The 14,469-nt window shown below is 42.7% G+C and overlaps 2 protein-coding genes across 2 annotated transcripts in view; both read left to right on the forward strand.

The window, feature by feature from the left end:
* The window catches only part of ttll4 (tubulin tyrosine ligase-like family, member 4), a 57,625-nt gene that overhangs the window by 27,654 nt on the left and 15,502 nt on the right, over positions 1-14,469 (forward strand). Inside the window, exons 12-16 of the mRNA XM_084085017.1 lie at positions 4,107-4,213; positions 4,490-4,600; positions 5,619-5,695; positions 6,195-6,389; positions 7,228-7,310. Coding sequence (XP_083941143.1) covers positions 4,107-4,213; positions 4,490-4,600; positions 5,619-5,695; positions 6,195-6,389; positions 7,228-7,310 — 573 coding nt within the window. The remainder of the gene's footprint in view (positions 1-4,106; positions 4,214-4,489; positions 4,601-5,618; positions 5,696-6,194; positions 6,390-7,227; positions 7,311-14,469) is intronic.
* On the forward strand, positions 8,742-9,536 carry LOC311065167 (chymotrypsin A-like; the record flags this gene model as incomplete). The annotated part of the gene is made up of 1 exon (XM_084085384.1): positions 8,742-9,536. One exon carries the CDS (start codon positions 8,742-8,744, stop codon positions 9,534-9,536), a length of 795 nt encoding a protein of 264 aa, XP_083941510.1.

Consider the following 14,469-nt stretch of genomic DNA (forward strand, 5'->3'; position numbering starts at 1 on the left):
GATTTGCCCCGGGGCGACTATGTTTTGGGGCGAGCGTTTTGGTATTCCCCCGTTGTTGCGCCACGATAAACAAGGAAGTGTAGTGGATCAAATAGAACGACTTTTCGGTTATTGCATCGTCTATTTCTCACTTCAAATGTTTTCAAAAACATTCTTGAGAGCAACGTTTAGTTGTAAATGACATTGTTTGTTTGTTTACATGGCTGTCATGTTGGATAAAGCATAAAATCAAGCAGCGCAGGTTGATATGAGCAGGTGTTCTGAGTCTCTGATTAGACAGCGGTCCGTTATTGAGCTCAGCGGTCATTATCCAGAAATAATGACCGATGACTGACCAATCAGAATCGAGCATTCAACCAAGCCGTGTAATAAGAGCATTTAAAACCCATTAAGGCCTGAGGTTCCGATTCTACAAAATGTCTTCTAAATCCTATCTTTTTTTTTTTACTTATGTTGCCATGTCAGTGGTTTTCAAACTTTTGAATGTCAAGGACCCCAAAATATTATGTATTTGGCCACGGACCCCCATCTCAAAATATGTTGTACCAGGGACCCCTCCAGCAGCAAAGAATAGAGTTAAAAATGTTCGCTCTAAACCATGGGTTTTCAACTGGTGGTCCGTGGACCACTGGTGGTCCGTGAAGGTATTGCATGTGGTCCCTGACCATGCATTTAGTAAATGTAGGACAGTGAAGATTTGTATCATATTTTATGTTATCGGCCAGTAGTTGAGAAACAGTATGATGTATGATGACACATCAATGTTGTCAGTTACTTGGAAGTCGGATGTCAAGAACTTCCACAGAAATGGGAGTTAGAATTTCAAGGGAAACTGTACCTGTTTACCTGGTTGAGTCATCATTAGTAGGAAACGTGCCCATATCAATCACATGTTTGCTCATACATATGTTCAGTGGTGGAAAGTGACTAAGTACATTTACTTAAGTACTGTACTTAAGTTCAATTTTGAGGTATTTGTACTTTACTTGAGTATTTCCAATTTCCAATACTTTTACTTCTACGTACTCCACTACATCTCAGAGGCAAATATTGTACTTTTACTCCACTACATTTACTTGAACACTTTAGTTGCTAGTTACTTTTCAGATATAAATTATGATATAATGAAACATACATTAACCACTATAAAGGACAACTTTGTTTTTTTTACAACCAAGGTTTATATTTTAGCTTATAATTAAAGTAAATAAAAGATGAGTGTTATTTTTTCTTCATTTACTGCTTTCTATAGTTTTAGCAATTTTCACAATCTTTTTACAGTGGGCGGGGGCATTCTGTCCGGTGGCTAAATATGCCTTTTTTACACAATAAAAAAGGTCCTGTGGTCTTTGATGGCCAGATGTGAGTTATTGGGGGCTACTGTAAATAATAATAAAGAAAACACCGGGTTATTGTGTAAAAAAATACATATTTAGCCACCGGACAGAATGCCCACTGTAAAAAAGATCACGAAAATGCTAAAACTATAGAAAGCAGTAAATTAAAAGAATTTAACACTCATATTTTATTTACTTTAATTACAATCTAAAACATAAACCGTGGTTGTAAAAAAAACAAAGTTGTCCTTTAAACCTTAAATCTTAAACCTAGTTTATTTGAAAATAGCAGATCTACAAGCTCACAACGCGACGCATCGCGACGCGTTGTGAGCTTGTAGATCGGCTATTTTCAAATATTTAGTACTTTTACTTTCGGTACTTTAAGTACATTTTGATGCCAATACTTTTGTACTTTTACTCAAGTAATTTTTTTATTCTGGACTCTTACTTGTAACAGAGTATTTTTATATTGCAGTATTGGGTACTTTTACTTAAGACATGAGTTTAATATGGAAGGTTCAGAGAACAGAATAGGGACAACCATGGGAAAGGAATGGATCAGTGGTTCTCAATCTTTTCTGAGCTCTGGACCACTAGCATATCTCAGTTAAATAATGACTGTTAAGGGCTTGATTTAATTCACCTCCAATTAACAAATTAAATTAAGGCCTTAACAGTCATTATTTAATTTCAAGCTTTTTCCACCACACCACGCCCATATCCCCCCTCCCAACACAACAGTGGTCCCCAGGTTGATTCTCAGTCAGGGTGGTGGTCCCTGGTTCATAATCAGTTGAAAACCCATGCTCTAAACAACATATATATTCAAAGATTTGCACACATTTTCTCGATTTTTCAAAAATAGCAGATCCACAAGCTCGTAGCGCGGCACTCGTGCCATTTTTGGCCATTTTTGTCCATTTTTGTTGCTATCGGCCGTTGAATAAGGGCTCGTTTTCACCCAAAAAAAATCAGAAATCCGAGCTAGAGGTGTTTTTAGCGGTGCCAGCCGCTCTACATTTGACTTTGTCTGTGTGTCCGTCCGTCCGTCCGTATGTTATGTCCGTCCGTATGTTTGAACACGGCAAAGAAGCAACACATGCGCCACTTCAACACACACACACACAAGCCAATACTGCACACATACGCACACACGAACACACACACACACACACACACACACACACACACACACACACACACACACACACACACACACACACACACACACACACACACACACACACACACACACACACACACACTTGACGTCCGTATGTCCGTCCGTATGTTATGTCCGTCAGTTTGAGCACGGCATTTAAACAGCTATAACTCCAGTTCGCAGCATGCTACGGAGCACACATTTTGTACATGGACTAAAACCACCAATAGGCACGAACTGAAATTAATTAAGCCGAGCCCCCTCTGTCTTCCTATTGGCTGGGCTTTAAACATGCGGTAAGTCCAGTTTGCCGCATGCCACCAAGTCCAAATTTGGTATGTGGACTTAGACCACCAATAGGGACGAACTGTAATTACTTAAGCCCCACCCCCTCTGTCTGCCCATTGGCTGGGCTTTAAACAGCCATTATTCCAGTTTGCAGCATGCTACCAAGTACAAATTTGGTAAGTGGACTCAGACCACCAATAGGGACGAACTGAAATGAGTTAAGCCCCGCCCCAAAGGCACCGCTTCCTTCACACAGGGTTTGATTTTTCTACAACTCATAACATAGGAGTGGACGGAAGGGACCTTTTTTGGAATGACGTCACATCCGTCCATAATTCCTTCTCTCAGAGTCAAGGGATCATTCCTAAGTTGCGTTGGAGCGCCCTCTTGTGGAATAACAAAAAAGGATCTCCGTCAAAGTTTTAAATTTAGTATTCCTAGAAACATCCCCTACTTTATCATCAATGTTAAAATGAATGTGACCATAATTTACACAGAACGCATATCATGATCATTGAAATAAGACTTTAAACTAGCGACTGGAAGCATAAAGTGTTTATGACAATGTTTACTAAGGTAATACAATCAAGTGTAAAGTCCGGTTACATTTCCATTGTAGGGAATTCTATTTACTTATTTATTAATGTTTTAATTAAGTGAGAGTGGCTCAATCTGAGGGTTTAATGAACATTGAACCAATGAAAAGTATTAAAGAGCTTGTGACTGACTAATAACTATATTGGATCCATTGACTGGCGTAATATGAGTACATCATCTGGTGTTTTTAGTGATTGCACTAGAGGGCGCTCTTTGCCAACCTATGAATGATGCCTTGACCTCCAGAGAAGGATCCACGCGGAAAAGTCACCTAAAACACGTTCACCCCGTCCGCTACAATGTTATCACATTTATAAAAATACATTTATCTCGGATCTCTTTTCCCAGATTGCGTCTTAGGTGAAAACGAGCTATTATTCAACTGCCGAAAAATACAGAACGGACGATCGCTGTTACGATGTCTATTTTGGTGGAAAGAAGAGAGACTCGTCTTTCCACCGAGACATCGTTTGTTTACATCCGGGTTGAAATGTGTTTTTTCTGTGGATCGTCAAAATAAGGCAAAACCACTGTGTGTGTGTGTGTGTGTGTGTGTGTGTGTGTGTGTGTGTGTGTGTGTGTGTGTGTGTGTGTGTGTGTGTGTGTGTGTGTGTGTGTGTGTGTGTGTGTGTGTGTGTGTGTGTGTGTGTGTGTGTGTGTGTGTGTGTGTGTGTGTGTGTGTGTGTGTGTGTGTGTGTGTGTGCGTGCGTGCGTGTCAGTATGTCATCAGGGACAGAAGATGATCGTGAGGAGAGACCAGCGCTGGTACCCAGCATGTTCCCTCACTTCCCCCCCACTCTGTACTTCAGCACTGCTGAGGAGAGAGGTCAGTGCTCCTCTTCTCTTCTCTTCTCTTCTCTTCTCTTCTCTTCTCTTCTCTTCTCCTCCTTGTCTTTTTTGTTTTGCCATTGTTTTTTTTTAACCAATGGCATTCATAGAATATTGATGTCCTCAAAAGTATAGTAATACACGTGTGTGTGTGTGTGTGTGTGTGTGTGTGTGTGTGTGTGTGTGTGTGTGTGTGTGTGTGTGTGTGTGTGTGTGTGTGTGTGTGTGTGTGTGTGTGTGTGTGTGTGTGTGTGTGTGTGTGTGTGCTCTCCAGTGGCACTCCTCCCTCCAGATCAGAGCCAGATGTTGAAATGGAAGATGACAACGGTCACTCCCAACGTGGTGAAGAACACCATCGCCCGATCCCACTTCAGAGCCACCAAGAGTCAGTACACACACATACACACACATACACACACACACACACACACACACACACACACACACACACACACACACACACACACAGTGATCCATGAAACGAGCTATTCTGTCCCTATCGGTTCACCACTCGGACGGCGCTGATTCGACTAGCAGAGCATCGGCCGGTCAGCGCGCGCCCTCGCGCCTCCTCGGCCTCAAGCTCTGCTGAGTCGGCGCGCCTCCGTCATGGACAATAACTATTATCACGTGTGCGTGTGAACGCGTGTTCAGCGCTCCCCTAGCGTAGCTTCCTGGTTGCTACGTGGTGGGGAACAACAAAAGACAGGTCCACGTTGCATCAAAGCCCCGCCTCGCCCCGAAGTGCTCTGTCTTCAATCTCCCTAGTTCTCCAATCTCCCTGTGACATGTATGTATGTATGTATGTATGTATGTATGTATGTATGTATGTATGTATGTATGTATGTATGTATGTATGTATGTATGTATGTATGTATGTATGTATGTATGTATGTATGTATGTATGTATGTATGTACAGATGTGCCACTTCAAAACTTCACATGTCCTGCCATCGCCAAGACAGTACATTTTCAGGGGATTCCCAGGGCAATAAGAGGGACAAAGAAGGGCATTTAAAATGCTGAATTATTTTGATGATCACTGCTTTTATGATGCTAATTAATTTGAGCAACTGGTCAAATCACCTTTCGCCTCATAATGAGTCTGACACCTTCTTCAACACACATTATTTTGTTCTCATGTATATGGATGTCTGTTGAAGGGAAAAACGGGGGTGTGTAGTGACAACTTCTCTTCAGGGGCAAAACAGTGCATTTTAAGGGCAGAAAAGGGAGGAAAAAAAAACATTTTCAGGGCACTTTCAGTGAAAGAACAGTAACGTGTGAAGTTTTGAAGTGGCACATCTGTATGTATATATACAGAGTTAGACCCCACCCACTGTACTGAGGTCAGAGTTAGACTCCACCCACTGTACTGAGGTCTGAGGTGTGTGTGTCCACAGGGAGCCATGATTGGCTGGGGTGTTGGGGACATCACATGAAGTCTCCAGGCTTCAAGCCCCTCAGAGAGTACCAGAAGGTAAAGTATCCTTTCACAATAAAGTACAGCTGATTATCCTTTCACAATAAAGTACAGCTGAGAATCCTTTCACAATAAAGTACAGCTGAGTATCCTTTCACAATAAAGTACAGCTGAGTATCCTTTCACAATAAAGTACAGCTTACTATCCGTTCAGAATAAAGTGCCACTGAGTATCCTTCCAAAATAAAGTACCGCTGATTATCCTTTCTAAATAAAGTACCACTTACTATCTTTTCAAAATAAAGTACTGCCCACTATCCTTTCAAAATAAAGTACTGCTTACCATCTGCTTACCCACATGTTGAGAACCACTCCAAAAATGTTTAAGTCCTCACACTATATGTGTGTGTGCGTGTGTGTGTGTGTGTGTGTGTGTGTGTGTGTGTGTGTGTGTGTGTGTGTGTGTGTGTGTGTGTGTGTGTGTGTGTGTGTGTGTGTGTGTGTGTGTGTGTGTGTGTGTGTGTGTGTGTGTGTGTGTGTGTGTGTGTTTTGGCAGTTGAACCATTTCCCGGGGTCCTTCCAGATTGGCAGGAAGGACCGTCTGTGGAGGAATCTGCATAAGATGCAGACGCGCTTTGGAAGGCAGGAGTTCGGCTTCTTCCCGCGTTCCTTCATCCTCCCTCAGGACATCAAGCTGCTCCGTAAGGCCTGGGAGGACGGAGGCTCCAAGCAGAAGTGGATCATTAAGCCCGTACGTCAATCACAGCCACTGTGTTTAGTGATGTTTAACCCTTTAAGACCGGGAACGCATCCGATCTGTGTCATTTTAACTCATTCACTGCTGATCACTAAATGGCCCAAAAAGCCCACACTCCCAGGATTTGGGGATTTTCTAAGCCCTTTGAAGTAGTCACAGAACATTTACCTCCAGTATGATCGATCCCCTGATGGTTGCTAATCACAGAGGCTTTCACTGTGCTTCCGTGAAAAAAAAGAGAAAATGTCATCGCGATACCCAGTTGAAAATAGCATGTTCCGCTCAAAAAGACATAGTGAAACAGGAGCAGAGATTCAGAATATTTCCCTAATATTTCAACAGGGAAGTGAATGGAGCGGTAAATCTTTGGATCGCGTTATCGCCTGGTTCTTTGTGAAAAACGAAGAAAAAAAGGAAAATATTTAAGAGACGTCAAAATACGTTATTGGCAGGGAATGAGTTTTAAGATTTCTTTGGCTATTAAAAAAATAGCAGATATTCAAGCTCACCGAGTGCCGCACTATGCTCTTTTTTTTCCATAGGATAAAGATAATTCCTTTTAACAGGTCGTTCATGAAAGTCCTTGCGGCCTTGTTTCCAATGAGAACCTGTGAGCAATTTGAGCTATGAGCTATGAACAGAGCTATGAACAGAGCCTTCATTAGTTTCATTGGTAACACCTGTGAAGGAAGTAAGGAAGAGGCCCAGTTTATTTACAATATGGCTGCTGTGTATATAACGTGTATTAGACTGACGAGACACTTACTAATGAGCATGAAATACAATGATGGAACAGTCTCTCCTCTCCTCTCCTCTCCTCTCCTCTCTCCAGCCTGCCTCAGCCAGAGGTATAGGGATCCAGGTGATTCACAAATGGAGTCAGATGCCTCGTAAGAGACCTCTGCTGGTCCAGAAGTAAGCAGCTAAACTATTTTACAGCTGGTTGGTTGGTTTAAAGCAGGGAGTTACTACAGGGGGTCCAGGACCCCTTGGGGATCCTCAGAGTTACTACATTCACCCATTAAGACCTGAGGCCGCTTCTAAGAAAAATCTAAATCCTAACAGTTTTTCGGAAAAAAATATTTAAAAAAAACATTTTCACAATTTTTCAAAAAATAGCAGATCTACAAGCTCATAGCGCGGCACTCGGTGCCGCACTATGAGCTTGTTGATCTGCTATTTTTGAATAGCCAAAGAAATCTAAAATCATTTCTCCATTCATTAGAAATTGATAATTCAAAATATGCTCCTCGTTGACTTACATTGTACGGTTAAACAGATCTCAAAGTCACTCTTTTAGCACATAAACGGTGTCCAGAACCGCCAGGAAAAGCCTCTGGCCATGGCCCAAATGAGCCATTGATTGCCATGGCAACCCCAGCCTAAGCTTGATTTGGCAAATTCCCCACACCTGTCGAATAACCCACACCTGCCATTTGATTACTTAGTCAGTCCATTTCCACAGTCGGTTTGCACCCTCCGGACATGACGTCTACCACTGCCCAAGGACTTTCCAGAACCAGAGATACAGTATCTAAATAATGTAAGGATTTATGTCCACCTCAGTTTATTCCAGGCTGATAGCTGTGCATACAAACCATTAAACATCGTGAACAGTTTTAGCATTCAGATTTGTCAAGGCACATTCTTCCAACTCATTAGTTCTGAGGCTTTTCAGCTTATCGAAATAACACCATGCGATTCCATGTTGCACTAATGTGTTGCAACAGGTGAATGTTGTAGCCCCCGATTGTCAGTCAGAACAAATACACAGGACCAGTGTAAAGGCTGGTGGTCCTGCCAGCCATCCCAGAGGGAACAGAGGACAGTGTTGCAGTCTCAGCGGATCCCACTTAGTGGCCTTTTTAGGAAGCAAATGTAGTTCATACATTTGGGGATGGCTGTAAGTAAGGCCATGATTCCACAGGTGTTGTCAATGATGATTTCCCAGGTGTTTGAATTTGAGTTAATATGTAAGGGCCTTACTGGACAGATTGTCATTGAAGCCCGCCCACGACGATCACAATTTGGAGATATGCTGATTTATCATGACATCAGGAAGATGTCACAAGCATCCAGCCAAGCATTATATAAATGGTTGCAGTCGTTCCATGAATTCAGATGCAATCAGTATTACCCCAAATATCCCGCTATCTATAAGGTTTCAAACTTCAAGACCATCAACCAGCTCCCACCAGGAAATCCAGCAGCCGTACGAACTTGGATATTTGGCCTTCCAACTTCATAATCACCAGGGTTGACATCTTAACCTCTTATCGGACACCACTGCTGCGGGTTCCAGTATAAAGGACGCTGCAGTCAGCCTGCTATAGTCAAGTTGAAAGGATGGCCGCCTACATGTGGATTCTCTACTGCCTTGCCTTTGTCGGCGCTGCGTATGGCTGTGGCTCGCCTGCCATTCCTCCAGTAATCACTCGACACTCCCTTATTGTCAACGGTGAGGAGGCTGTACCTCACTCCTGGCCCTGGCAGGTCTCTTTGCAGCGTTCCAACGGCTTCCACTACTGTGGCGGATCCCTGATCAACGAGAACTGGGTTGTGACCGCTGCCCACTGCCCTATCAGAACCGATACACGTGTGATCCTGGGCGAGCACGACCGCTCTTCAAACGCCGAGGACATCCAGACCATGAGGGTTGGAAAGGCTTTCAAGCACCCCCTCCACGAATCCCCAAAATACAGCAATGACATCCAGCTGCTCAAGTTGGCCAGCCCTGCCAAGTTGGGCATGAGTGTTTCCCCAGTGTGTGTGGCTGAGGCTAGTGACAACTTCCCCGGTGCAATGGTGTGTGTGACCTCTGGATGGGGCCTGACCGACCCCTCTGGTTCTACCACCCCTGCCCTGCTCCAGCAGGCTGCTCTCCCCCTCCTCACCAATGAGCAGTGCAAGAAATACTGGGGCAACCTGATCACTGACCAGATGATCTGCGCTGGAGCCTCTGGAGCCTCGTCCTGCATGGGTGACTCTGGTGGGCCCCTGGTCTGTGAGAAGGATGGAGCCTGGACCCTGGTCGGTGTAGTTTCCTGGGGCAGTAGTTCCTGCAATGTCAACTACCCAAAAGTGTACGCCCGCGTCACCGAGCTGCGTTCCTGGATGGAACAGACCATTGCTGCTAACTAAACCTGTGCAGTGTTGTCACTCTAGTTCAGTGGTTCTCAACCTGTGGGTTGGGACCCCCAGGGGGGTCCCCACAGGATTTGGGGGTGTTCCCCAGATGACAGTGAAGTGACAATTGAAGGACTTTTAAGACCGTTTTACTGCCTCAATAAAAAAAAGAAAAATAAATAAAAGAGAAAAAAATACCATTACTGCATCAAAAGTGATCAACAAACTATACAATAAAAACAGGTTAAACATTGGCCAGATTGTCAAATAATATAAGAGGCAAAACATTTGAAAATAGCCGATCTACAAGCTTGAAGATTTGCTATTTTCACAATATGTATCTGTGCTTGTTAGGGTAGGGGGTTCCCAATGCAAATATGATTATTTTGGGGACACACAGCCTGAAAGGGTTGATAACCACTGCTCTAGTTGGCGTATTCACCAACTATTTGGCATCGCCCCCCCCCCCCCATTCAAACAGCTGTGAGACGCACATACGCAAGTTTTAACCCCTTAATGAGTGTTTACTGTGAGACAACACCTTGTCTTTTGGACAATATTTGTGCAGTTTATTTCCCCTCTGCTAGTCAAAATCAAAAACCCTAGAAAAATCAATAAACAAAAAATGTGGCCGCCTCGCGGCAAACATAGTAAGCATCACGTCGTGTTGCATTGGATTTTTTTTCTTGCGGTAGGAGAGTAGCGTCAGATCTCAGTTGTTTGATCAGACAAAATGAATAACACACAACTTCAGTTGTAATATTAGAAAAAGCAGGTCTCCGCCAGGTAGGTTATTGTGGCCTCCTGGTGGCGCTATAATAGGCCAATGTGAAAAGGGTGCCATTCCCTCTTAGGCCTTGCACAGCAATTGGACACTGCATTCATGATTTGAGGCATTTTGTTCCAAAAATGTGCTTTGCTAAATTAGATCTGCTGGTGGTGGCGCTATACCAGGCCAATGTTAACACATTGAGTGCCAAGGACGTAGATCTAGGATGGCTTTCGTATTCCTATTTAGCAGCCAGCTTCCTATTTAGTCGACCTTGGATTTGAACTGTACTTATATGCTCTCTATGGAGGATCAAGGAACTCTGTTTACCTACAGCAGGGGTCTTCAACAGGGGGTCCGGGACCCCTAGGGGGTCCTCAGAGTTACTACAGGGGGTCCGCCAAATCTTTGTGTGATGTGATTTTTTTTTTACCTTAACCACTTGAACCTTAGCATCCCTTTTCTGAGGAGAACTTTAGCCAAAAAATAGCAGATCTACAAGCTCACAACGCGTGAGCTTGTAGATCGGCTATTTTTGGCAAATAGGTATGGGTGTAGCGGGAAAAAAAGAGCAGACCAAGTAAAAAAAAAAGTATAATCTGAAACACAATTTCATAGAATATAGAGGGGGTCCCTGCTTCATATCTCTCTCAGCTAGGGGGTCCTTGGCCTGAAAACTTTGAAGACCCCTGACCTACAGTATAACTGCATCGATCTGCGTGAAACGTTGCACACACCCTCCCTAGAGGCCAGGAGGAAAAACATTTTTTTTTTATATCACTCCTTCAGATTTTGTCCGAAAATCATGCAAATGGGCACACGGTATCTCCATAGTCTCCATGGTGTTTGATTTGATCTCATATCTGCTAAAAGTATCCTGCAAACGCCCCCCAAAATAATTCCACGACCCACTGGGTGGTCAGAACCACCCCTGTTCCAAAAGGCTCCATCCAGTGTTCCTATCTGTATGTGAAGAGAAGGACAAAGTACCGTCTGGTCCCTTACATCATCATCATCTCACAGTTAGTAGAGGACCTGGCTAAGATATGTATGCACTTAATTTAGGAGAGAATATCTCAACTGTTTTAGGCTAATATGACCCCAGGGAACAACTTAGGAACTATGAGAAATTCTCTATCCGGGGCGAAATACCCAAAAATGACCACACCCTTTTTAAAATGACCACACTTCCATAATGGCGCTATCTTCTAAACCGTTGGAGCTACAGATTTTCTGAGGTGCTCAAAATGTTCAGAATACTCATGTTTGAAATCCGTGCCCGAGTCAGCAACCCTACAGGTCATCATAGTGGCCAAATCCAATATGGCCGCCACCTGAAAAAGGTTTTGTCTATAACCTTTGAACCAGATGAGCTATGAATGCAAACTTGGTGTCTAAATCATGTTTTTTGACAATTAGAAACATTTTGGAATGCTTATCTTTATGACTGGGTGTGGCTGGACCTCTATTTTGCATATTTAAAAGATGGCGACTATCTGACAATTAGTTTTACTTCCCATAATCTTATTCATTTTTGCAAACTTGGTGTCTATTTTATACTTTTTGAACATTAAAAACACATTAGAATGCTCATATTATTGATTGAAGCCATCTAGAGCACTCTGATTTGCTTATTACAAATATGGCCTATATCAAAAATGTTATGTAACAAAGTTTCATCCAGAGTGTAGAGTTGTTGGAATGAGTTAAGTCAAACTGAAGAGAAGAAACAACCTGTGTACAGATGTTGAAACAATAGAATATGAGTTGAACCCAAATTATACAGCGACAGCCATTACAGTATATGCAGAGCAATGCTCAGTATAAATTGAATAATATCATACTAGTCAAAGGTGTATAGAATTTTAACAATATTATGTTTAAATTAGAATCACATATTTCTTTTGTTCTAATCATACAACTTCTATATCGAGGATATCCAATGGACTCCAGCTTCGCATAATTTGCTTTATGTCCACTACATGACTCTTTGAAGCCATGGTGGAGGAGGATGGCGTAAGCTTTACTGGCATATCTGTAAGACGGGTCCAGTAAGGTTCCCAAGTCTTAGTCATGGAGTCCCGATACCAGCCCAACGTACTAAAATCTGGGATGTAATGGCCTTTTGACATGCTGAATGTATGTATCAGTTCTGTTGCTGTTGTAACACCAAGACAATTATGTACAATGTACAATAATACATATTGTTCAAATTCTATACATCCTATAGGATTACATTTATGCTGTGCATTGTTGCACATACTGTACTAGCCAAAACCTCTTTCAGGTGGCGGCCATATTGGATTTGGCCACTATGATGATCCCGAAGGTTGCTGGCTCGGGCACCCTTGCTACATCATCAGAGCATGCCCTGGGTTATATCTGGGACACATTTGGTGCTTTTAGATTGATTCACGCAAAAATATTCTTATGGCCCTGGACTGTAATAAATTGACCGTTTTTAGCCGTTTTTTTTTGCTGTTCTGTAAAAACGTTTTATTTTTTTCACTAAACATGAGTATTGTGAACATTTTGAGCACCTCAGAAAATCTGTAGCTCCAACGGTTTAGAAGATAGAGCCATGTTTGAAGTAGCGGTCATTTTAAAAGGGGCGTGGTCATTTCCGAGTATTTCGCCCCGGATAGAGAATTTCTCATAGTTCCTAAATTGTTCCTTGGGGTCATGTTAGCCTAGAACAGTTGAGATAATCTCTCCTAAATTAAGTGCATACATATGTTAGCCAGGTCCTAGACTAAGTCTTCCTGGCACTGCATGGCTTCATGTTGTTCCAGATGGCATGTTGCATGCTGCTGCTCCTCTCTTCCTCCAATACACACACAATACAATACCACCAGTAACCTCTTAAGCCCTATATATTTAGTTGACTGGGGTCCCACAGGGCTCTCTACCAGATCCTCTATAGTACAGTGGTTCCCAAACACTGGGTCGGGACCCATTTCTGGGTCGCGGACACATTTGTATGGGTCGCAAGTAAATATCCCTTTATTTTTTTTTTCCTACATTTAGTTTTTTATGGTGTTTTTTGTCATGAATTAAAAACGATGTCAAACATTTTCCAGAGAATTTCATAAATAAAATTTAACAAAATTAAGAAATTCCGTAAGTTAGAGAAAAAAGAAAAAAACGTACGAAATACTGAAAATAGCAGGTCAAAAAATATATTATATCACAACCCCTGGTAGTCAGAAGAAGCACCTGGTTGAGTACCAGGCGGTACTTGTAGATCGTCTATTTTCACTAGTTTGGGTCTCGGGGAGACATCAAATTTCTCTTCTGGGTCTCGGGCCAAAAGGTTTGGGAACCACTGCTCTAGTATTTCCCTCTACACCAAATCTCTTTGCCGAAAATAGCAGGCCTAAGCCATAGTGTATGAGAAAAACACAAAATTCCATGCTTCCCCAGAAATTTACTTTGTGTCACTAAAAGCTGTGGGAAGTGACACCTCAGCCCACAGGCTGTGACACAGTGGCGTGCACAGACATTTTGAGGGGCAGGTGCTCAAGTAAATTATACTTTTTTTTGTTTACTTGGTCTGCTCTTTTTTCCCTCTACACCTATACCTCTTTGCCAAAAATAGCCGATCTACAAGCCCAGTTGTGGGCTTGTAGATCTGCTATTTTTGGCTAAAGTTCTCCTCAGAAAGGGGATGCTAGGCTTCGAGTGGTTATGGTAAAAAGAAAAATCATATCACATAAAGATTTGGCGGACCCCCTGTAGTAACTCTGAGGACCCCCTAGGGGTCCCGGACCCCCAGTTGAAGACCCCTGCTGTAAACTGAAAAAAAGGGCACTTTTGGTCAAGAGGGCAAAGGACAGGTGCTCTAGCACCACCTAGAGTCTATCTGTGCACGTCCCTGGGAAGTGACACCTCAGCCCACAGGCTGTGACGGTCCATAACAGTTTTATTGGCCAGTCAATAATGTTTTATTGCATTTATCTAGCTTTGGGGACTCCGCTGAAAGAGATGGGTCTGGGGGACTCCTGGACAGAATTAATAATATATATACAAGGAGATGAAAATGAAATGCCCTTGAGGTGCCGTTTTATATTAGTTTGGTGATATATTTATTGATGTACTGTAGTTAGTTATTGAAGACGGATGGATAATGTTCTAATGCTAATTTGAGTAAAAAAAAAGGAGATGTCATGAACCTTTTAA

The sequence above is a fragment of the Gymnoscopelus microlampas genome, assembly GCF_963454915.1.
Source record: "Gymnoscopelus microlampas genome assembly, chromosome: 17".
Taxonomy (NCBI): Eukaryota; Metazoa; Chordata; class Actinopteri; order Myctophiformes; family Myctophidae; genus Gymnoscopelus; species Gymnoscopelus microlampas.